Source organism: Platichthys flesus, chromosome 20 (genome assembly GCF_949316205.1).
Source record: "Platichthys flesus chromosome 20, fPlaFle2.1, whole genome shotgun sequence".
In the NCBI taxonomy this organism is placed as follows: Eukaryota; Metazoa; Chordata; class Actinopteri; order Pleuronectiformes; family Pleuronectidae; genus Platichthys; species Platichthys flesus.
In genome coordinates, this window is record NC_084964.1 from 366874 (window position 1) to 390000 (window position 23127).

Sequence of the window (23127 nt, forward strand, 5' to 3'; positions counted from 1 at the left end):
TGGTGCATGGAAATGCAAAAGATGTATCAAGCATGTATTTGTTTAGTTTCTTGCATAATAATTTGCACATGCTTCTGTACTAAACAATTACTTAGGTAATATATCAGCCATCATACACATGGTTTGTCTGTCTCTCACACACCTTCCTCACTGAGCATGCAATCACTTAGCGACACATCTGTCAAGGTGATATCATTTTGGAAGGCCCTGGCCAGCACAGAGCACGTATCCAAAGACAGGCATTGTCCACTCAGGTCCAATCTGGAGCTGTGAGCAGCCCTGCTCTCCTGGATCTGAGCTACAACACTCTCCTGGGGCGTCACACCTCCCTCCTTACACATGCCCAGGTACGTCTGCCTGAAATCCTGCATTCTGCATCACCAGTCTCTCCTTATATCTGAGATGCAAATTCCATCCTCACGTCTTCTTTCTTTCCATTGTGACTTGACCCGTTGACAATCTAGAACTGAAAGGATCCGATCATTAATGAATCAACAGAAATTGAATCACCAGCAGTTTTGATCATTTAGTCATTCTTGAAGTCAATTTTACACAATTAGTCCAACATTGTTTTGGCTTTCAACATGAGGGGGGTTCTGCTTTCTTCCTCTTGCAAATTTAAACTTATGAAATCAGCCTAGCTTGTTGTAAAATTACCTTTGGGTCAAGAAAAATCATGATGCAAATCTGAACTGATACATAAAATAATTGTTTGCAGCAGCTGTAACCGAACCAGTCTTCTGATGATTTATTTTTTTCTTTCTGTTTCTTTATTAGACCCTGTGAAAACTACATGAAAATAAAAGAACGAAGGTTTCAGATATAGATCTCTCCATAATTTTCTGAAAGTCTTTCAAGCTAATGTCTGTCGTTAAACATATTAGCACAACAGAAATTTGCAAGAGTTGTTTACACTACTAAGAAAATTAAGGGAACACTTCAATCACACATCAGGTCTTGAGGAACGAATTAACCAAGTTGACATTTTTAACTGATGTACATTGTTGATTGGCTGATAACAAAATGACGTAAAACGGTCAATGGAAACAAAAATCATCAAACCATTGAGGGCTGGATTCAAAACCACACCTGAAATCAAAGCACAGGGTGATCCAACTGGCATGAATTTCATCACTGTGTGTGTATGGCCTCCGCTAGCCTGTTTGCACTCCTGACAACGTCTGGGAATGCACCCGATGAGTGAGCAGAAACACGATACATAGGTGCTCAATTGGATTTAGGTCAGGGGAACGTGGGTAGTCTGTGGGACCCTTCAAGGATATGCCTCCCCAGACCATCACTGACCCACTACCAAACCGTTCATGCTGGAAAATGTAACAAGCAGCATAACGTTCACACGGCATCTCCGGATTCTTTCATGAACCAGCTCTCAGAGAATAGGGCGCAGAGACAGATGATTTGAGGGCAGTCATGCAGGCAGCAGCTTGCATCAATGCAGTGATTGAACAAACCGATTCATGTTTTTTGGAATGCACATTGTTTTAGCGTTTTCCCACCACTGAATATTTATAACAACCGCTGCTTCAGGACCAGCACAGATGCACAATAAAGGTCCAGTCATACTGTATGTGTCAGAATCTCTGTCGGAGTCTGCTTCCTCCTCACTCCCACACTGACCTACACTCACTAAAGGCCAAATTATACTTGTGTTGCACTGACGCACGCATGCACGCAAGACACGCAACACGCCCCTTTCGAGCCCTCTGGCGGCTTGCGTGAGTCCGCCAATTTTTCTAACTATACGACAAAACGACGCGAGCCTCACGCAGCCCGCAAGGCTTGTGATTGGTCGGCTGACTACATCCCGTCCGGAGTCTAGTTTCCGGTTTCATGCCCCACAATACGCGGAAATCACGGAAGATTTAGAAGAACGAATATGGACCAAATAGAAGAGCACTTGGCAGAAGAGATCCGGAAGTATGACCACTTATATAACCCGTCACTGACTGGCCGATTTGTCCGCCAGAAATAGGCTATGAGGAGCCGGAGTGGCGATGTAAATAAACATGCGACGCAGAAGAAGACGTCTCTTCTTTGTGTGTTTTGTTTTCGAAAAAAAAAGTTACTCCGCCTAGTGTTCTGGCTGTGAATTGCGTTGCAACACGCGCAACACGTTTAGGAAGCATAAACCAAAACGGATCCGTCGATGCAGCTGCGTGGCCTTCCGCGGTTGCAGTCGCAGGACTATAATTAGGCCTTAACAATAAACTCCATCACTAATTTCTATATCGTCTAACATTTACTTGAAATATTGGGATATCATTTTGAGGCTATATCGCTTAACCCTAATCAAAAGTCATTTTGACTAGACATACTTTTACTGTTTAAAACAAAATCTTTACTTATGTTTTAACAACTCAAAACTCAAGTTTTCAACATATTTAATGACATAGTTAACTAAACTTCGAGCATGTCTCAATAAAATTTATAATAAAAACACCTTAGAGATACATTATCTAATGATATAGCTGAGCTAGACGACATTGCCCTTGCTTCCAATGAAACAGACAGGAACTTGGGAGTGATCTTCGATCCTGATTTATCCTTTAATAGTCACTTAAAACAAATTTCTAGGACCGCCTTTTTTCACTTGCGTAATATCTCAAAAATCAGACATGTCCTTTCGCAAAAAGATGCAGAAAAACTAGTCCACGCCTTCGTTACATCGAGACTGGACTATTGTAATTCATTATTATCAGGCTCCAGCAGTAAGTCGTTAAAGACTCTACAGCTTGTCCAAAATGGTCCTGACGAGAACCAAGAAAAAGAGAGCACATTTCTCTATTATTAGCATCGCTACGCTGGCTTCCAGTTAAATCTAGAATAGAATTTAAAATTCTCCTCCTCACCTTCAAGGCCCTTAATAATATAGCGTCTTTTTACCTTAAAGTGCTGTTAGTACCTTATAAACCCACTAGAGCACTCCGCTCCCAGAATTCAGGCCTACTTGTCATCCCTAAAGTCTCTAAAAGTAGAGTAGGAGCCAGAGCTTTTAGCCATCAAGCCCCTCGGCTGTGGAATAATCTACCACTTTCAGTTCGGGAGGCAGACACCATCTTTTCGTTTAAGAGTAGGCTCAAAACCTTCCTTTTGTGTAAAGCTTATAGTTAGAGCTAACTAGTGCGGCAGAACGTAACTTGTACCATTTTATGAAACATGACACACGGAGCTTCTTTTTACAGCTTCTCCTTCCTCTTCTCCATCCCTATCCCCCTTCCCCGGAAGATCCAGGGCCTCTGTGGCCGCACCATGGATTGCGGTTTGTGAATCGCGCACCGGGGGTCGCGGTGGTGGATCCATTTTGGTGGAATCTGTGTCATGTGGGCTGATTTTGGTGCTGGTGGCGGACCCTGTGTCGCGTTGGCATTGGGTACAGGAGGTGGACCAGGGCCGCGGTGGTGGCTCGTGGTGGGTCCTGGTTGGCGGTGGTGGACGGTGACTGACTTTTTCCTTACTCTGGCTGAGGGTTAAGGACAGAGGATGTCACACCCTGTTAAAGCCCTATGAGACGAATTGTAATTTGTGAATATGGGCTATGCAAATAAATTTGATTGATTGATTGATAGTGAGATTAAAACTACTTTTGTATATTATTTCATTATAGAAATCAAAAATTCAGTAGAACTATGTTATACTATACTATAATCTTATATTCCAGTTTCCGATGTACACAATTAAATTATGACTAGTCATAAATACAACACCATACTGACTAGTTCAAACTTAATTAAGGGATCTTGAATCTAGATACATTTATGACATCTTAAATTTATGGCAAATCCAAATTTTATATACTACTCAAATAAATTATCGGAACACTTAATCATCACAGTATAACACCAAGTCAGTTAAATTTAAGGGATATCAATGTATCCATTTAGGAAGCACAAGTGTGGTGAACGCTATGCTGCCTCTAACATCATCCAGCATGACTGGCTTGGCGGTGGGTCGGTGATGGTCTGGGGAAGCATATCCTAGGAGGGTTGGACAGACCTCCATGTCATAACTGCTGTTAAATACCGGGAGGAAATCCTCAGAGAGATTGCCAGATCTGAAGCTGGGCCATGGATTCCTCCTGGTGCTGGACAATGCCCGGCTTCATGTGTCCAGATTTTGTAGGCAGTTCCTTGATGACTGGCCCTTTCGATCCCCTGACCTAAATCCAATTGAGCACCTATGGGACATTATGTATCGTGCATTTGATGCCGCCAAGTACCGCCACAGACTGTGCAGGAGCTCACTGAGTTGGGTGTGAGTACAGGCACATGGGGACCATACACAGTACTGAATAACATTATGAGTTGCTGAGATAAAAGTCACACAAGTTGGATCACCCTGTGATTTTAGTTTTTTTCTTAGATTTTTAGGTATGATTTTGAATCCAGCCCTCAATGGATTGATGATTTTGGTTTCCATTGACCGTTGTTACATAATTTTGTTCTCAACAAATTATAGAATATACATCCCTAAAGATTTCTAACTTAAATAATCGTTTCATCAAGATCTGATGTTTTTTTAAGCAGTTATAATTAAATGCAGTGTCTGTTATACATGTACTGCTGGTAAGGTTACAATTTTACTTTTTATACGATTAATCAAAAAAATTATCGACAGATTAATCAAAATAAACGCTAGTTGCAGCCCTATTACTCTTCTGATTCCCTTTGGCCTGAATCAAACGTCCAAAATGTAATCAGGAGTTTTTGACAAAATCGTTTTGGGTTAGGAGCAGCTGACACACTGTCTGTACCTGCTGATTAACTCTCTGTTTAACCAAAACATCCTAGATCCAACATTTCAGAAATATTAGCAAGCATCACATTAGAAAACGAAATCTACCCGACAACTGGAGAAAAAACATTTTAAAATCTGGGTAGCAAATTTTGCAATGTTAGCTAGCGGACAGAAGCACTGTGACAAGTCATAACAGTATGGTTTTGAACGATACAAATGCTGCCTGGTTATTACTTACTTACTTATTCTAAACCAGCATTCCCTCTTATATCATAATATATACAACTCGGTGATAAGTAAAACTAAATATTATTGCCAAAGTCTGAATTGGAGTTTTACCGTGTTATTACAGCATCTCAGCATGCGGTTAATATCTAATGTGAGGTGAATGTTTGACAGCATTCTCGAAGAGTATTCATATAACCTTCAGACATGGAACAACACAAACCTTTGTCACTACAGCACGACTCATTTCCTGGCTGTTGTATCCATAGGGTTGTATCAATCCGACATTATACGGAAATGTATTTCGCGCAAAGCATCTTGGTCAGTGTAGTTTCAATCGCATATGCATTTTGCCACCAACCTATCCTTATTAGTGAGGATAACTACCATACAAAGCCGTGTTTTAATCCAATTTTATCCTACGACGTCACATGGGCCATAGTGTTATATCATACTATGTTATATACTTTTTCGGTTTGTTGGGGTTCCAGACGTTGTTAACGCGTTGAACTGATAGATGGCGGTAAAGTCACAACGTTTCGCTAAACTGCAGTCGGCAACAACGCAAGCAGAAGAAGCAGGAGCAGAAGAGGAAACAGAAGAAGAAGCAGCAGAAGAAGAAGCAGCAGAAGAAGAAGCAGCAGAAGAAGAAGAAGATTTAAATTTGTCTAAAGAATCAGCGATGGATGAGTTATCGGTATATACTGGGGAGAGGGTGACGATTTTGTTATCATTGCAGTCGGTTGAAGAGGTGACACCTATGAGGGCAGTATTCTGTTATGATTCCATTTCATCGTTAACAAAATTGAAGCAAAGCCATTCAGACAGCAGACCAGATGTTTCAATATCTGAGATCCACAAAACAGTATAGACGAAATTCATATGACGGGATTAAGTGTAACACTTAACCAGCACATATAGGAATTGAAGGACATGAAACAGCTGGCAAATGTGCAAAGGAAGCCACAAATGGGGCTCATATGTATATATACTTTTAGAACTCCATACCAGTTGGTGGCGGTAATGCAGCATAACGCTGTTTGCTGACCTGTATAAAATCAAGAAGAAGAATGGTATAGGAGGGCTAAAACCATAGGGTAAAACAAGCATGGCTGGAAACATGAGTAGCAGCCTTACCCCTATACCTAGTTCTCTGTCTAAATTGCAGTCTCTGAATGGGCTCTTTGCCATTTATAAAAAACAAGGGCCTACGTCTGCAGAATTGTTGAATACGTTCAAAGAGGCTCTGCTCAAAGGTAACAGCAAAGGAAAAAACCGAAGAAGTAAGCCCACTGTCAGTTTTGAAGCTGACTGTGAAATGTTTTGTGTCTCGTGTCTTTCAGAAGCCGGTGTACAAAACCCAAATCCGCGAAAGAGAAAGAAGCAGAGCCTGAAGGTGGGGCACGGAGGGACTCTGGACAGTGCTGCCAGTGGAGTGTTAGGTAAGTTGACTGTACCATGTTCACAAAGCTGCTACTGTTACCTTTACTGCCTAAATGTCGGTTGTAATCATGGGGGACGTCATTTCTAGTGGCCGTTCCACCCAAACGCTTGTAAAACGTGTTCAAAGTTTGCACTTGAAAATGTCCAGTAGGCAGGTACATCGGAGATAATGGTTGCTTTAATATTATATTTTTATTTTACATAATGTACATTCGGTTGAGAAGTGCTGTTTAAAAATGAAAGAATATATAAGAATATAGAGCTTGCTCCAAATTAATGTTATATTGAAGTAATCATAATTCAACTTTTTGAGTCAAATTGACAAGTCCAGTTGAGATGTATGTGAATATTGTTCGATTTGCAGGTATTTGGTCATAATCCAGAAATTATCAAATGTAAAATTTACTTGATGTAGCTGGTTGAAAATGTCAGAGCTGAATTATAGGATCAGTCAAACTGTGACCAAAATGACCAACATTCATTCTAAGAATAACATGAATGTCTGCACTTAATGTCACACTCACAAAAAGTTATTTGGGGGAAGTCAACATCAACAAAGTGTGTAGGGTTCATCTACATGAATGTCCCATTTCAATAGGAACCCTTCTGTCTGACATGGAGATCTGTAAGTCCTTAGTGGCAGCATGGGTAAAGCATTCTTTGGGTTATAGCAGTGGTCACCAACCGTTTCAAGCCCAAGATCACTTTTTAATTCCCAACGTAAACCGAGATCTACCACCCTGATATCTTCCAAAATGCCCACTTAGGAGGGATATTTTTAAAATGTTTGCCATTTCAGTTAAAGGCTGACTGTATCAGCTGTATCAGCATAAATATATACAAAGAAAGGCAGTTATGCAACATTACCTATACAATGCAAGATATTCAGTTTAATATCAATTCATATTTACAGTATCTGTTCAATGCACAATATTTAGCTCCTCAGTTCAACAGTATGTTTGGCAGAAGAGATGCTACTGCAGCACAATGTTTTTGCATAGGCTTTGCCTTTAATATGACCATGAATATGACTATTTTCTTGTATAAACAAAAGAATGCAATTGGTCAATTGGGTGGCTGGCCAATAGGGGGCGATTGGGCACCACCCTCCAAAAGAAAAAAGGTGAAAAGATGATAGTGATAACTTTAGGTAATTATCATTATAATCATCTATTATTTTAACAATATATGACCGTTTGTTCTGCCTGCAGCCTCTGAATATCATAGTCCAATCAGCTGCCGCGGCAAGCCTGCATTTAAACATTATGAAAATGTAAGGCGGTGATCTAGTGGCAGAAACTTGGACTATGGGCAGAGAAGGTCTCTGGTTCGTCTCTGGTTCGACTCCACGGAGAGACAACAAAAGACGAACCTGGATTTATTGGTCCAAAAATCCAAGAGTCTCCCTACCCTATCTAGTGCCCCTGAGCAAGGCACCTTACTCTCCCAACATCTGCTCCCCGAGCGCCGTACAGTGTGTCCTGCACCAGATGGGTTAAATGCAGAGGTTGAATTTGCCTGCCATTGCATGGGTGTGTTGTGCATGTCTGTGCATGTGTTTGGTATGAATAAACATATCTTAATCTTAATCTAAAAAACAGTTTTGCCTGTGTGTAATGAAAATGTCCTTCTCTAGAGGGTTGCCAGCAGGACTCTAAATCTCTTATGTTCCTTTCAGTTGTCGGTGTTGGATATGGCACCAAAAAGCTCAGTACCATGTTAGCGGGCTCAAAGGTAAGTTTGTTTGCACTTTACACACAAAGAGTAAATGGTGCTATAAATACATATAGTGGCAAGTAAAACCTTTTGCATAACCTGGTTTCTGTTTTGATTAATCATAAAGTATGATCTTTATTGAACTCAAAACTACAGACAAACACAATGTGCTTAATCTACTCACAGACAAACTCATTTAAATTCAACTCGAAAAGGCTTCATTTACATCCTGACAATATTCTGTAAGATACACTGATATACTGGTTTTAACTGGTTTATCCATCAAAACATGAATACAAATTCAGGCATTTTATAAAGTACTACAAGTGAGTGATTTGAAAAGGGCAGAGTACTCTCTTACTGACTACCCAAGTCTTGTTTCATTGATTTCACCCGAGGTTGACTAACTCTTACCTCCACTTAGCGTGTGCGTGTGTGTGTGTGCGCGCGTGGAAGAATGAGGCACCAAGAGAGGGCCTCTTATAAAAAAAGTTTAAAACCAATAAAAACGCCCCGCAATTAAAACAAAAGGTGCTAAGCAAAACAGATAAAATACAGCCACTAAAGAAAACTTTAAAACTTGTTGATTAAACAAGTGAGGGTAGTCAAAAACTCAAATGTACTCAGGTAGATTAATTACCAGCGTCACTTTAACAAAACACTTGGAATGGCAAAACTAAATCCAAATGTCTCTGTTGGACAATAAAATCCTTCAGGAAGGGGAATGTTATACTTAACTCACAGGGGGTGACCACAGTGATGGATCCCGTTTTCGCCATCTACCTGTTCTCTCTACCTGGTTTCAGATCTGTATCTTGTCCTCACCACTGTCATGCTCCACTCCTCACTCACATCTGACCCTTTCACGGATCTTCGTCCGTTACCTCATCTCTGGCTTATTTTCGCTTTGCGCTCCCCGTGAACAGTCCAGATACTGCCTCGGTGGAACAGCATTAACTCTGTGGTGTGTAGAACTGTCCAGATTTTTCTGTCCTCCTCGTGTCTGTCTTGCCTTTTTGTTTTCCGTCATCTTTCTTTCTGCCGTACCAGTCGAATCCTTAAAAAACAGACTGTCCTGTGTCGACCAATCCTGAGTTGTTTGAGGTGTGGACCAGTTGGTCAGAGTTGCTTTTCATTATATTGATCTTTAATCCAAATAAACAAATACTGCACACAAAAGAATTACAACTATCATATCAAATTAAAAAACGTGGACAAGGGGTGAAGGACAGGGGCTTACCATGGCAACAAGGAACCAAAATAAAGGGGAAGGGTTAATTAACTAACCACCCGTGACCCTGCAGATCAACAAAAACAGATTGTGAAGAAAAATCCACCACCAGGGATTGGGTTGCCGCCTCAGGCACACAGCACCTGTCTGACAACCGAAAGATAGTTAAAACAAGGCACAAGTATTAGGCAAAACTGGTGTCGACAAAACATTGAAAACAGAATGACAAAAAAAAGAATTCAAATTAATGTTGATAAAATGTTAACAATCAAAAAGAATATGTGATCAAAATAAATATAAATAAAGATCCCAGAAATGATACAAAGGTGTAAAAAGAGCCAAAAGAGCAGGGCAATCCAGAGAGTGGTGGCCAATGATTGCAAATAAATAGCCGCCCTCTAAGAAAGTCAATTAAACAGATTTAGTAAATGAAACATGAAATGTATACATTTCCAGAGATAATGAGACCATAAGTACCAACCTGTTAAGCCGCAGCACAGCCCAAAATACTCCAATTGCAACATCAATAAAGGACTGATGACATTTAAGACATATTTATGCATAAAAACGGGGAAATTCCACAGGTTTGCTTAAATTTCTTGCCCCTCTATACTAAACAATATTTTGCAAGTAAATAATCATTGTTTTTATCTCATGATCATCTTTGGCAAACTACAAAAACATACAAATCAGTAAGACTTGGTACTGGTTGGGACTTTTGTGGACTCATTACAACATTGAAATGCTCTAATTTAGCCCTTATAGCACAATAAAATTGTTTTACGAAAAGTTATCATTGACTCAAGGAAAGGGAATTGGAAACCCATAAAGCACCAAAAGGGCACTTCAGCAATCTCCAAGATACATTATACGTTATTTCAATCAGTCTTTATATTTCCCGGTACCCAGCGGCTGACATACGATACTGTTCATGGACTATTTGACAGTAGTGTTGATTAATAATATCTACTTTGTACACAAGACCAAACCAAAGTGCATTTATTTTTTCCAGAAATATGTTGCTGTGGGGGAGCTGGGAAAAGCAACAGACACTCTTGACGCTACTGGTAAAGTGATTCTAGAGAAAGACTTTGGTAAGACAGTATGCAAAAAAATCACATCATATCATCTGAACAGATAAACACCTAATTTGAGGCACAGTTTCTGCTGGAACCGTTTGTTTGGGATTTCTTTGTCTTTATTTTTTCATTTTTTTAAACAGAACACATTACCAGGCAAGACCTTGAGGAGAAGCTGAAATCCTTCACTGGTGACATCATGCAAGTTCCTCCACTGTGAGTAAGGCCTCAAATCTGACTGAACCGTAGTGGTATTTCACTTAAAGATCATTTCTAGATAATATTCCATCCATTAGGTCAAAGTCATATTTTGACGATCCTATGGACTTTGGATGCCTCAGGACAGACGCTCATTCAAGGTCTGGGCTGTGTCAAAGTCTTTGTTCGGAGATTCGAATATAATAAACATAATCTTTGATCACTAGTTATTTGGACTTGTATGGGACTGATGTTCACTTTGTGCTAGTTTGATTCTCTAGAGTTTATCAGACACATGTTTCAACCTGCTACAAAACACAAGACGTAATGTGACGCACACAGTCATGACATCAGGGTTAAAGTGACCGGAGCGATCCGGAGTCATGATCCGACATCATCGATTAATAACTTAAATAAAGTGAGTTTGTGTGTGACGAGGGACAGAGACGAAACACCCAAACTCCTGCAGACAGTCGTTCTTTGCGCAGATTACGCCTTAACCAAGTGTTTTAATCAATCAATCAAATTTTATTGGTATAGCCCATATTCACAAATTACAATTCGTCTCATAGGGCTTTAACATGGTGAGACGTCCTCTGTCATTAACCCTCAGCAAGAGTAAGGAAAAACAACTACAAACCCTGTTAACAGGGTAAAAAATACATAGAAACCTCAGAGAGAGCTACATGTGAGGGATCCCTCTCCCAGGACGGACAGAAGTGCAATAGATGTCAAGTGCAGGAAAACGTCATCAAGATTAAAGTTTTTTAGCAGCATTGATGAGGGTAAACATCTTGAAGGATAACTTTAATAGGATATGTCAAGCTGCAATCATCATTTAAGTTTATTGTTTATCGAGGACGACCCAGGAGTCCAATGGATTTAATGATTGCCAGACAGTTGACAAAGAGGCAAAGGGAATCGGAGAAGCCGGGAGAGTTTCAGTATGGAGAGACTTAGCTTTTTATGGTTCAACCAGGACAGAGGGGATCACAGCCCAATCCGAGCAGGTTGGACACATTTTCAGATCATCTTCATTAGTCTCTCTAGGAATCAACTTCTTCTCCTCTTGATCCAAGACGATTGTGGAAAAAATAACAGCGGGTTCTTGGTACAACTGTCAAGAAACTAGTTTCGTGATCTCCTTCCATCAATTACTGTGACCTCACATTTTCTCTTCCATGCTGCCTTTGTTTGAATTTCCCTGTTTTTTGGGTCACAGGTGTGTCCAACTTATCCGCTCCCTTGGCCCTCCTTCTTTTCCTGTTGAGGTGTACAGGGCTACTCTGTATCAAATTTTCTTCTTACTGCTACAATGTAGAGTAAATGGATTGCACATGAACCACTGCATTGCACAGGCAGAATGAATATTTTACAGTTAAGAGAGCTAAACCGGATTTAAAGTCCAGTCCATAAGAGATGATTTACAATCTTAATGCTGCAGAAAGGACAGGCAGTACCTCTCCTTGACACACTTGAGGCTTATTCATCACTTTGCCTTAAAGTTATGCCATAGGTACGCCCATAGCCTACACGTGGGGCTGAGCATTCATAGTTGTTCGTATGTGTGTGTCCGCTTATTTACAAATGATCTGTCTTCTACAGGACAGTGGTATGTTTATAGGGCTGCCACGATTAGTCAATGTCATCGATGACGTCGACCCTGAAAATGCGTCGACATCAATATTTTAAACCGATGCATCTTTTTTTTTATTTTATGAATTTACCTTTACGATTTCTAAAACTTTTCATTTCAACTCATTATAACAAATGGTCTTCTTCAATACCGGCACGGATTACTCAGCGTCGGTCAGCCCGTGATTCTGCTTGTTGTATGCAACCCATTCAATGTACTGGGGGAGTACTCCTCTCTTTCTCTCTCTGTCTATCTGCTTGTGTGCTTGTAGTGGATGGGTAGAGGGGGACATTTATTATGTAATTGGGGAAATTAAAACTCAGAAGTGGAATGCAAAGTATGGGATGCATATTTGATCATTTATATCACATAAATGTCATTAATGTTGTTAAAAATCATTTTTCTGTGTTTCCTGCCACGATACACAAGCGGAAAAAATAGACTCTGTGGTATTGTTCAATGTTATTCACACAGTGAACAGTTGATTGACATGTATGTTTAGCTAATAGAAAGCCCCTATGTTGGTATGTTGTGGACCAATAGGAGGAGGCAATGAATGTGGGGGGCGGGGTCAGACACGGAAGTGAGGACCCAAATGAAGATGTCAACATTAGCACACACTCTGTCTCACGCACATTATTAACTGTGCTGATATATCAATTGTTAGAGCTAATGATGGAGAATAAAATCCTGTTTGCCTTTCTAGGTGTTCCCAATCATAGATCTGTATTTGTACTTCTGAGTTAGGGTTAATATTTTATTAGGGCCCGAGCACCTCGGGTAGGTGGCCCTATTGTATTTCGAAGTCTTTTTATTCCCTTTTGGAGCTTTTTCAGGGTCTAGACATGCCTAAATTGTTACCAAAGTTTGCAGGGAATTAAAAAACCCATGCCATCAAAACATGAGGTTCTGTATCTCTTGACATATTTGGTCCAATCGAGTCCAAACTAGACATTAAAATCACAGCACCAGCTGCTGGCTACAGGAAGAGACATGTTTTATACTTTGATCAACTGCTCCTGCCTACTTTACAATATAAAGCTCAAAAGAGCTTAGTCAAGTCATTGGCTCATGGTCAGAATAGTGAAATTTCCTTAAACCCTGTAAACATTCAGGTACCGCGAAGGTTCATCCTTCGCCAATGGAGATGATGTAGTCATAACCCCAGTGTGCATTGTCCTATCATCACCAAACTTCTGTCTCATGATCAGAGACCAGCAGGCAGGTGAGTTGATTACAAACAGGTACACCAGTTATTCACCTCGTTCAGAACGAGAAGTGGTAGTGGTTTTTACAGTCGGGCCAAGGCCACAGAAGCCAATTTATTTCGGAAATTTATTTTTATTTTTTTGTTATTGGGACAAGACTAGGATATCAACAAATAAAATAAATGTACCTTAAACAACTTAATTTAACCCTTTAATTCAAAATGAATGGCTAGCTGCAGCCTGACTGCTTTTATTACGAATAAATCTAAAGCTAACAAAATGTTTCTTGAAATTGTCTCTTCAGCTACTCTGCTCTGAAGAAGGATGGCCAGCGTCTGTCTGTCCTGCTGAAAAAAGGTCACACGGTTGAGGCCAAACCTGCTAGACCTGTCACTGTGTACAACCTGATTCTGCAGGAGTTTAAGCCTCCTTTCTTCACTCTAGGTCAGCACATGATGTATCATGAAGTACCTCAGTCTTTCCTAAACCACAGAAATTATGATGGAATTTCCTAATTCTCCAATGCAAAAATACAGTTAGAAAAATTTGCCACATTTAATTGTGTTTCCATGACAGATGTTGACTGTGGTGGGGGATTTTATGTCAGAAGCTTGGTGGACGACCTGGGGAAAGGTGAGATGAATTCATTTTATTTTCCAAACTCATTAGAAATCAGCCTAACACTTAATTGTAGGAATAACCAGTGTCTTCATGCTGCAGCTCTCTCATCCTGTGCTCATGTGAAGAATCTGGTGCGGACCAAGCAGGGTCAGTTCACCCTGGAGGAGCATGCCTTACACGAGGAGCAGTGGACACTGGAGCATGTCTTGCAGTCTCTGCAACCCTGTACAGATTCGGAGCAGGGTACTAAACCATCAGATCAACACAATGTGAACAGCACCCAGGCTAAGAATATGACATAACTAAGTTTTTGGCTTTTCAATGAAGAAAACGGTTGGTCTCAGTTTGGCTATTTCTATTTTAGGTAGTGATTGTTACAAGCATAACAAATTTAGACACTTGTTGAAACCTCCTTTGAGGACCCTTTTGACCAGTGTCATTATTCCCACCTTGGACTTTAGATGTTTGAGCCCACGTATTTGTGATTTATATTTGTCTCTGTCTCACCTCCAATTTAATTTAGTTTAATTTGTGAATGGTTATGTATTTGAACTTTGTAAACATTCCAGCCCCAGCTTCTAACTTCAATTTCTCATTGCATTCTTATTTTAGTGTTAGGTAATAGAAACCCTAAGTGTGTATATATATATATATATATAATACAATATCACTGCTATATGAAACTGAGAAGAAAAGGTTGGGATGGAAAAAGTGCTTGACAATACACACAGGAAATAGACTAGTGGTATATTAAACATAATTTCCAGAAACATGACCCACTGCTGGACCCATGAAAGTTTGAGAGTATTACTTTTATTTTTGTAAAAATTCTGTATAAAGACAGGCTTTTCGGTGTTTGACACAGTTTGACACAAAAATCAAGGATTGACTTCTGTTGTATTATAATATAACGTCAAATCAGTTCTGTTATAAACCATGGTCTTGTTTTGGACCTAACATAGCCTGACGTTTTTAAAACTTTGTGTGGGTCACACCGGAGGCTGAAACGCCGCCCTGCGCCAAGGCTGCCTCGCGCCGTGCAGCGATCGTTTCGGCGTCGAGTCTATTTTTTGCGCTTGACTCGAGTGTATCGCACCAGGAAACACACTGAAATACGATTTTAAACTATATTGATGACATACTTTATATGATATAAATGATAAAATATGCATCCCATACTTTTAAGTCCCCTTCTGTTGTCCTGGAGTTTTAATTTGACCAATGACATTATTAAATGTCCCCCTCTGCCCATCCACTACAGCCACAAAAGCAGTGATACAGATAAAAAGCATAGACTGTATATATAGATGGACGGAGGGTCCGTGACGTGACCCATTGGTTTCTGCATGGTGAGAATGAGGCTAGTAGGAGGCGTTCCCCCGGCGCCATCTTGCTGGTGCTTACTCCTCCTCGGTTCTGGTTAACGAATCAATGGGCAAGGAGGAGGAACGCGAGTGAAGACTGACAGCCGAGCGATGCTCGCGGAGCTCAGCGTGTCCAGGTTAGCTCAGAGCTAAGGAGCTAGGCTACCCGACGCTGCTAACCGGTTAGCGCTGTGCTGTAGCTGGTCGCGATCTTTACGAACTCACTAGAGGTAAGTAACCTTGAAACTACAACAACAAAACCTATGCTTTTATCTATCATCATAATCATATGCTTACATGCCTCAAGTTGTTTTTAATGTTATTGTTATAAAAATTACCGTTTATTTAACATCTAATGAAAAGATTGATGCAAGTTAACTAGAGAGTTGTGTGTTTAGTTGTGACTTGATTTTAATAAGTTAATATCAATACACTACATGTGATAGTAACTGTCTCACAAATGTGCGGATACAGGCTGGTATATCCTCCATTCCCACCTCGCTTATTTAGCCTTTTATGGAATTTGAGTGAATTGGACAGATCAGATTATTAGATAATAATCTCCACACACCAGTGTAAACAGTTCATTAATTATATAATTATTTTTACACAGAGGGAAGTGGAGAGACTTTATGTGGACTGTTTTCAACAACTCTGTGGGAGATTATCACCTTGAATATTACAGATGAGGTAGAAATACATTTTATCTATTTGTACTATGTTTTATTTCTGTCATTACATTACATTTCATTTGGCTGACACTTTGATCCAAACTTACTTACAGTATGTGGTTCAACTATGAGGGTACAAACCCAGAGGGTCCAAAAAATTCTGTGGATATTCAACTCTGTATTTGAATTAAACAGTGCACTACCAAGACAATGCAGTATGGAGTTCTTCCACATTATCTTTGCTTTGATTGTTTGTAAGGTATGAAAACAGGTCTGCTCCTGGAGTCAGTGCATAGGTGATGAAACTTAGTGTTCAGTCTTGTTGGAGTCCTGTTCTGTCTCCTCATGTTGGACATCCACTGGTGCAGGCTGTCTGAGTCACCTGAAGGAAAACTCGAAAACACACCGATATGTGATACGCTGATTTTACAAAATTCATTGTAAATAGAGTAGAAATGTACAGTACACAGTTCATGCTAAAATTGTAGTTGCTATGTAACAATCAAGTTGCTTGATTTCTCAGAAGTTATTAAAACATTTCTGTGTACCCTTTTGTCATTGCTCAAGTGTTGACTGCAGAGGCTCGGAATCCAGTTCTGTCTCTTCATGTTGATCACCCACAGGTCTAGCCTCTCAGGATCACCTAGAGGAAAACTAAACGAATAAAAAATACGTAAAAAACAATATCTGTCAGGTTACCATCATCATACTTATGTATATGCAAACAATAAAATGTCAATAACTTCAGTCTTTTTAGATATCCCAGTTCACATAATCCATCTGTTGCATTGCCTCTTTGTGTTATTTCATATTCATATAGTTACTATTTCATGCCATGTTCACGTTTCTAACAAACAAGGGAGATAAGTTTAATAGAGTTTGAAAGTGAACAATTATGGAACACAAACTTAGTATTCACTGTAACCACAGATGACATCTAGTGAAACAAATATATATAAATATAATAACATTATTATCAACTACCCTTGCCAGATGTATATAGCCTTAACATTAACAAATAGGGTTAGTCTCGATAATAAAACTCATGCTAAAGAGATAATATAACATCATTTAAGCTTTCATTCCTGTGACCAGGCTTACATATGTGCGCAGTAGTTTTATATGACGCACCAACATTGATCGCTGTAACTAATTATCCCCATGTCTACATTGAAACACTTCTCCACTATGTCTAAAGTGCGCACCGGTTTACTGTGACGAGCATTCACGCTCCATAATGTAGCATGAGGACCGCATCGGGCTGTGCTGCTCAGAGAGGAACCTACAGGCTATGCGGTGAACACAAGCTTAAACAACATTAGCTTAATCTCGACATAAGCTAACAAGCCATGCATCGTGAGCAACACTACCTGCTAATCATTGCTACGCTTCTAATATATGAATTAAATAAAAATCGATTTTCACTCACCGGAAGAACTTGACAACAGAGCTGTGAGACGGTCTGTTAGTTCAATGAACTGCACAGCCAGCCATGGTTTGTGTCGAGTGAATCGACGGGGATCCGCCGACATGAAGCTACGAGTGGACCGAGCAGTTTGCAGGTGGCTTGAGGGGAGCTAACGAGCGGCTAGTGACAAGCTGTGACCGCATCGGAGCCTGTGCCCAGGTGTCAATCAATAGACCACGCCCCTAATTATGCGTAATTTTAAACCTCAATATCGCTTAAACGGGAGAGTTAGAAAAAAATTCACCCCCCTCAGAGTTGTCATGAATAAATAACATCGCGATTGAGACTAAAACCAAAGGTTGAACCATGCTGTAAACAGGTTTAATTCTGCTCTAAAGTTGGGCATTTTAACATTGGAGTCAATGGGACTTTCTGTTTCTTGGAGCCAGCCTCTAGTGGCCACCCAGTGAACTGCAGCTTTTTACACTTCCGTATCGGCCTCATCGCTCAGCCCAGGATGTTGCCCCTTGATAAAAAGAGAGAGGGGGGGACTACGTATTCTCCACATAGGCTTGAGTGGAGAATACGTAATTTACCCTCGACAACCGACATTTAACGGAGCAAACAGCGGAGAAGTTCTTCAACATGGATGACTTTTAATTAATAATTGAAGTTGAGAAGTGCAGTGAGTTGTATGGTCCTCTGAACATGTTGTATAAAGACAACACCAAGAAAGACAAATGTTGGGACGCTGTTGCTTAATGTTGGAGCAACAAGTAAGTATATGCTTTTAATCTACTGGATCAACGGGTGATATTATGAGCGCTGCCCAGCGGTTCAGCTTCGCTTCAGTGTCCGGTGTGAACAGCCAAGCGCCGGCGCGATAGGGATTAGCGCGGTGCTTTGGCGTCGCCTCCACGTCCTGTGTTCCTCTTTCAAAATGAATGCACTGTCGAAGTCTTCTAAAACAGACTCAATGGCAGCATCTACACATCTCAGCTCTCCAGCAGCAGGCATGTTTGTTGAAAACAAATTCAACCAAAGGGCACTTTGATGACGTGGTTGATTACGTTACCGTTGATCATCTGTCCATCATCGTATAAAGCCCGCCTTGACAATCTGATTGGTCCGGATGATTTCGAACCGGGCATTATTTCTCCCCAACGGAGCAACTCCAGACCGAACTTCCCGACCTCAAATGTTGTGGGCGGGGTTAAGTTCGTCTGGCATCCAGGCTAGACCTAACATGCATTTCTTACAAAATAAATTTATCAGTTGATTTGCAGAAAAGGTCAAAGCAGTGCTCTCTTTTCATGATCTGCACATCCGAGTGTTGTTGCATCATGTTTTAAGTATTTTCAGATTGAATAAATATTCAAGTGAAACTATTATCTTTGTTAAATACTAATGTGTTTTTTTACCAATGTCTTTACAAATGGCAAAAACAGCATTAATCTGAAATGCCAAACAAACAACACAGCATTATTAGAGTATACTATGTGGTTTATGAGTGGCATGATGTGCATCTGCCACATGACGTGATGTCATGCGGCTGCTATAGTCCACAATGAAGGTAGTAATGGTGTCAGTTGGGAGTGAGTCCATTCCCTCCAGGAGCTATTAATAACTAGTACTTTAATAAAAGTTTTATATATTTTTGATTTTGAAGTGATTATTATAATTTGTAATTGTATTTTTGTATTACAATTTTCTAAGTCCTAGTTTCAATTCATGATCAAACATAATATGCATCTTTCCATAGTTAAGACGACATCAAAATCTTGCTTTTAATCGTTAAATCACTGGTTATGCCCTCATTCTGTCTCCTTTCTGCAAAGCACTGAACCCTAAACTAGTCTGTTGTCTGTGTCTGTAAGGGTGTATAAAAAGCGCAAAGCAACCCTAATTGAATGTGTGTGATGTACTGCACAGCACTTTGAGTGGCAATATATATGCAAATCATAGCTGAAAAGGCAAAGGTTTAATCAGTAACAATCACAATAGATGACATGACCTAATGGATTACTAAATGGAGAGTAGCCATTGATAATGTTATTAATTGCACACGTGCGATGCTGTGTCTTTGGTTCTTGGGCTTTGTCAATACACATAAATGTATGTTCATGTACGGATATATTCACCGTGAAATATATATATTCATAGACATATGTACAAAGATGGGCATAAGTTATTGATATATTTATGTTAAGATACATTCTCTAGTTATATAGACACATCTGCTTCTACAACCTCCTAGCAGCGACTCAATGTCCTGTAGGTAACAACTTCGAACCAGCATCTGAGCACAGCTCCACAGAACCGCTAAGGCAGAGACCACACAAAGCCAGAAGGATTCACGCAACCGGAGACTTCAACAAATTGTGAACTGGACTGCAACCTCTTTTTCCTTTCCTTCGGACTGGTAACATAATCTGGGCTTAATAATTATACTGAGCTAAGCCAGACTGTTTATTCGATTCTGTGTGTGATTAAAAGTTTGATTTTGTGTTTATAAGTTATTTGAAAGTTATTGTTAGTTAGGCCCTTCACAGGCTTCCTTCGTAGGTCTCTCTGACTCTTGCATTCTCTGATTTAATATCTACACAGACGCATGCATAGTCTTCCCCTTACTTATCTCCACCCCCACTTCAGAAGAAAAGGGGGGGGGGGGTTGTTAACTTTGGGGGGCCTAATCACTATTTTGAAAGCATGCTAATAGAGATGTGAAATTTGGTCAGCCATTATTGGGAGGCCACCTAATTTACATACACACTTGCTCACATACAAACATCCTTGTTAGTTAGTACGTTTGTTTTGTAATTTGTGTTTTTATACTTTATTATGTTCATAATAAATGTTTTCTTTCACAAATGTTTGTCCATTAATGTTGCATAAGTGAATTTTGCCAACTGTTACACTGTCATGAACTCCATAACTTTCACTGTTCATTTTATGATCTTTAATAGTAAATATTGAGATTTCTTATCGAACTAGATCTGAATGAGACTGATCTTAATCAACTAATTAGCTATCTTTTCCCTTCTTTGAAGGGTGGTGCCCGCAAGAACTTTAACCAACTAAAGTTATGATCTAATATTAATATTTTAAATATTAATGTTTTATATTTTATTTTTTATAAACAAATTTATTGAATGCCTAAAGGCCCTTAATTCGATGGTATCCGTTTTTAAGCATTATGCACAACAAGTTATATGTTTTTTCAACAAACCCATGCCTGAGGTTGGTTCAAACACTGCTTACATTGTTAAATGCAGATGCACATGTTAACAATGCCTCACATGTACGTAGTCCTCACTTGCAGAATATCAGTTTAATACTGCGGATACACATTTGGCATTGTCTCTCTCGCCTTTGTATCCATCTTTTACTACCTCTCCTTTGAATATACAATTACTTAAGAAAATCCTTGTTTTTCCATACAAAAAATTATAGAAAATATAAGTACTAAAAGCCATTATGAAGTGGTGTTCTAATTGGTCAATATAGTATAGCATTTGTTATAAATGTAGAGTCACTGTATTACATGACATGGAAGCCCCCCAAAAGTATTTTTACCTAAAAATATTAATATTAAATAGAAGAAGCACTAATTTGGTATTGATTAAGAGTCATTGGGTCAAATGATATGGAAGCGGATGGGAAAAAAAACATTTTTTTCCCATAAGAATTGTATTATAAAGTAGAAAAAGTAATAAAATCCAATAAAACAGGGTGTGTTCTCATTTCCATGTATTGGATTAGAATTTGGTATTGATTAAGAGTCACTGTGTCACATGACATGGAAGCTAAACGTTTTTTTGCTTTTTTTAATAAATAAATGTTTCGAAATAAAGCAATCAAAAACTGTGTTTTGCATGACATTATTTTCTTAGATTGGTATGTAATCACAAAGCCTATAATAACATTGGTTGTGCGTCATTTCAACTGTAATTAATTGATTTCCCCGAGGTGAAACTTCTGGCTTGTGGGAGCTTGTATGCAGAGCAAATATCCAACCTAAAACAAGCTTCAAAGCCTTGTCCAGTAATTGTTTCTGCCTGCATGAAGACCGCATTCTGTTTATAATCTTAGAGAACAAGTGTTAAATAGAGTAAATTCATTGAGTGGGGCTAGGCAAGTGTCAATCAAAAGCTCCCCCTTGGAATTGCATGACAAGGTCAATGATAAAGGATTCTGACAAGATTCATATTAAGGATATACATGTCATAAATAGGACTTTGTTTGTTATCAAATTATGACTGTAATGAATTTGAACAAAATAATACGCATTGCATTGAAAATTTCTAATTTTTTTGCATGCTTTGGGTAAACTGGGACAGTCATTTAAATTCTCCATGTTTGCATCTACCATGTACTAAGCTTTGAGTTATGCTTTGATACAACCTCCCAGCTTTTCTCTTTTTTAACAAAATGTGCTTTTTGTCTTGCCATTTCTTATTTGGTTTCGACACCATCAGACACCAAAAACACATATTCATTTTCACTCACATATGCACGACCTATAAAAACTATAACAAAAACAAATTTTCACCAAGGCTGACAGAGGACTCAGGAAAAAATACTTTCAATATGTATATATTTTTAACTATAAAGAGGTTTGTCTGTTTTTTTTATTGAAATGTTAAATAGAATTTGATCTCTACCCAAATAATTTTTAAGGTTTAAAACATATTCTAGTGTTAGGAGACACATTGCCTTTTCACATATTACTAACTATTCCTTAAATATAAAAATATCATATTGAAATATTATCAAAATATTAATCTGACAGAGGATAATAGCCCTGACGGAGTTGAGCCATATCTGACGGTGGTGACAAAACTCAAATTTTTTGTAATTTTTGCTCTCAAACACATTGAATCAATCAATAACTGCATTAAAACTAATTAACCAAACAATGAATAGTTTGTATATTAACATTTTACTCACATTAAAGTGTGTATTTTATTTTTAATTTTGATTCCTTCGACCTCAGTATTTTGTATGTCAAACCAAATTGCCACATTTTGTTCAGCTGCCGTAATTCAACATCATTTCAACTCTTTCTCCTTTTCCTCTGTTTAAATCCTTTATTTCATTACTCTACCTTCACTAGAAATGATTCTTTAATTCTGGCTGTGTACTGATTTCCCTTCTCCGCTTTTTTTAATACTCTCTGTTCCTCCTTCTATGTTCCTTCAGTTATCAAGGTTACCTAGCCATGCTAAGCCAACACACAAAAAGAGCATTCAATATTATTAATCAAATTTCCCTCTACTAGCGAGGGAGTGTGTCTATGCTATGCAAGCCCTATCTTCCCTCATAGAGTTGATGACTATTAGTTCAGTTTATATATATTATTAGACAAACTAATAATCTATTTCTATATTCGAGATAAATGTTTCAAAAAACACAAATGTAAACTCCGTACTTCCCCTATCACCACCGTCAGAAATCGCAGGTCAAAAGAAATATGAAGTTCATGTAGCAGTATGTTTCTTTTCAGCTTGATACTCGATGCTAACAGGAAGTACCTCCGGACAGTAAAATTATCTAAAGATTCTAAACCATG

The 23127-nt window shown here is 39.1% G+C and overlaps 2 protein-coding genes and 1 long non-coding RNA gene across 6 annotated transcripts in view; 1 reads left to right on the top strand and 2 right to left on the bottom strand.

The window, feature by feature from the left end:
* The window catches only part of lrrc45 (leucine rich repeat containing 45), a 128136-nt gene extending 122864 nt beyond the window's left edge, over positions 1-5272 (bottom strand). For 3 of the 4 annotated variants that reach the window (XM_062413762.1, XM_062413760.1, XM_062413763.1), the window contains exons 1-2: positions 5204-5272; positions 143-466 (exon numbers count right to left, since the gene is read on the bottom strand). In XM_062413762.1, coding sequence (XP_062269746.1) covers positions 143-371 — 229 coding nt within the window. In that variant the 5' untranslated portion in view covers positions 372-466; positions 5204-5272. Of the gene's footprint in view, positions 1-142; positions 467-5094 lie in introns of all 4 variants that reach the window. The other variant, XM_062413761.1, reaches the window with a different exon arrangement.
* Positions 5273-6034: 762 nt separating this feature from the next.
* trub1 (TruB pseudouridine (psi) synthase family member 1) lies at positions 6035-15074 on the top strand. The gene is made up of 8 exons (XM_062414085.1): positions 6035-6236; positions 6324-6422; positions 8102-8157; positions 10383-10464; positions 10593-10665; positions 13796-13935; positions 14068-14124; positions 14212-15074. The coding sequence occupies exons 1-8, from the start codon at positions 6089-6091 to the stop codon at positions 14412-14414; spliced, it is 858 nt and encodes a 285-aa protein (XP_062270069.1). The 5' UTR covers positions 6035-6088; the 3' UTR covers positions 14415-15074.
* Positions 15075-16173: 1099 nt separating this feature from the next.
* Positions 16174-17745, bottom strand: LOC133976015 (uncharacterized). The gene is made up of 3 exons (XR_009924802.1): positions 17577-17745; positions 16696-16801; positions 16174-16529 (listed from the first exon to the last, which is right to left on the bottom strand). It is a non-coding gene; the product is annotated as an uncharacterized LOC133976015 (long non-coding RNA).
* Positions 17746-23127: the final 5382 nt, after the last annotated feature.

What these genes read in the sequence shown, in the direction of transcription:
- trub1 (XM_062414085.1), top strand. Translation starts at nt 6,089, where the DNA reads ATGGCTGGAAACATGAGTAGCAGCCTTACCCCTATACCTAGTTCTCTG. An exon ending in CCATGTTAGCGGGCTCAAAG is followed by an intron (nt 8,158 to 10,382) that starts GTAAGTTTGTTT and finishes TATTTTTTCCAG; the next exon opens with AAATATGTTGCTGTGGGGGA. An exon ending in ATCATGCAAGTTCCTCCACT is followed by an intron (nt 10,666 to 13,795) that starts GTGAGTAAGGCC and finishes TTGTCTCTTCAG; the next exon opens with CTACTCTGCTCTGAAGAAGG.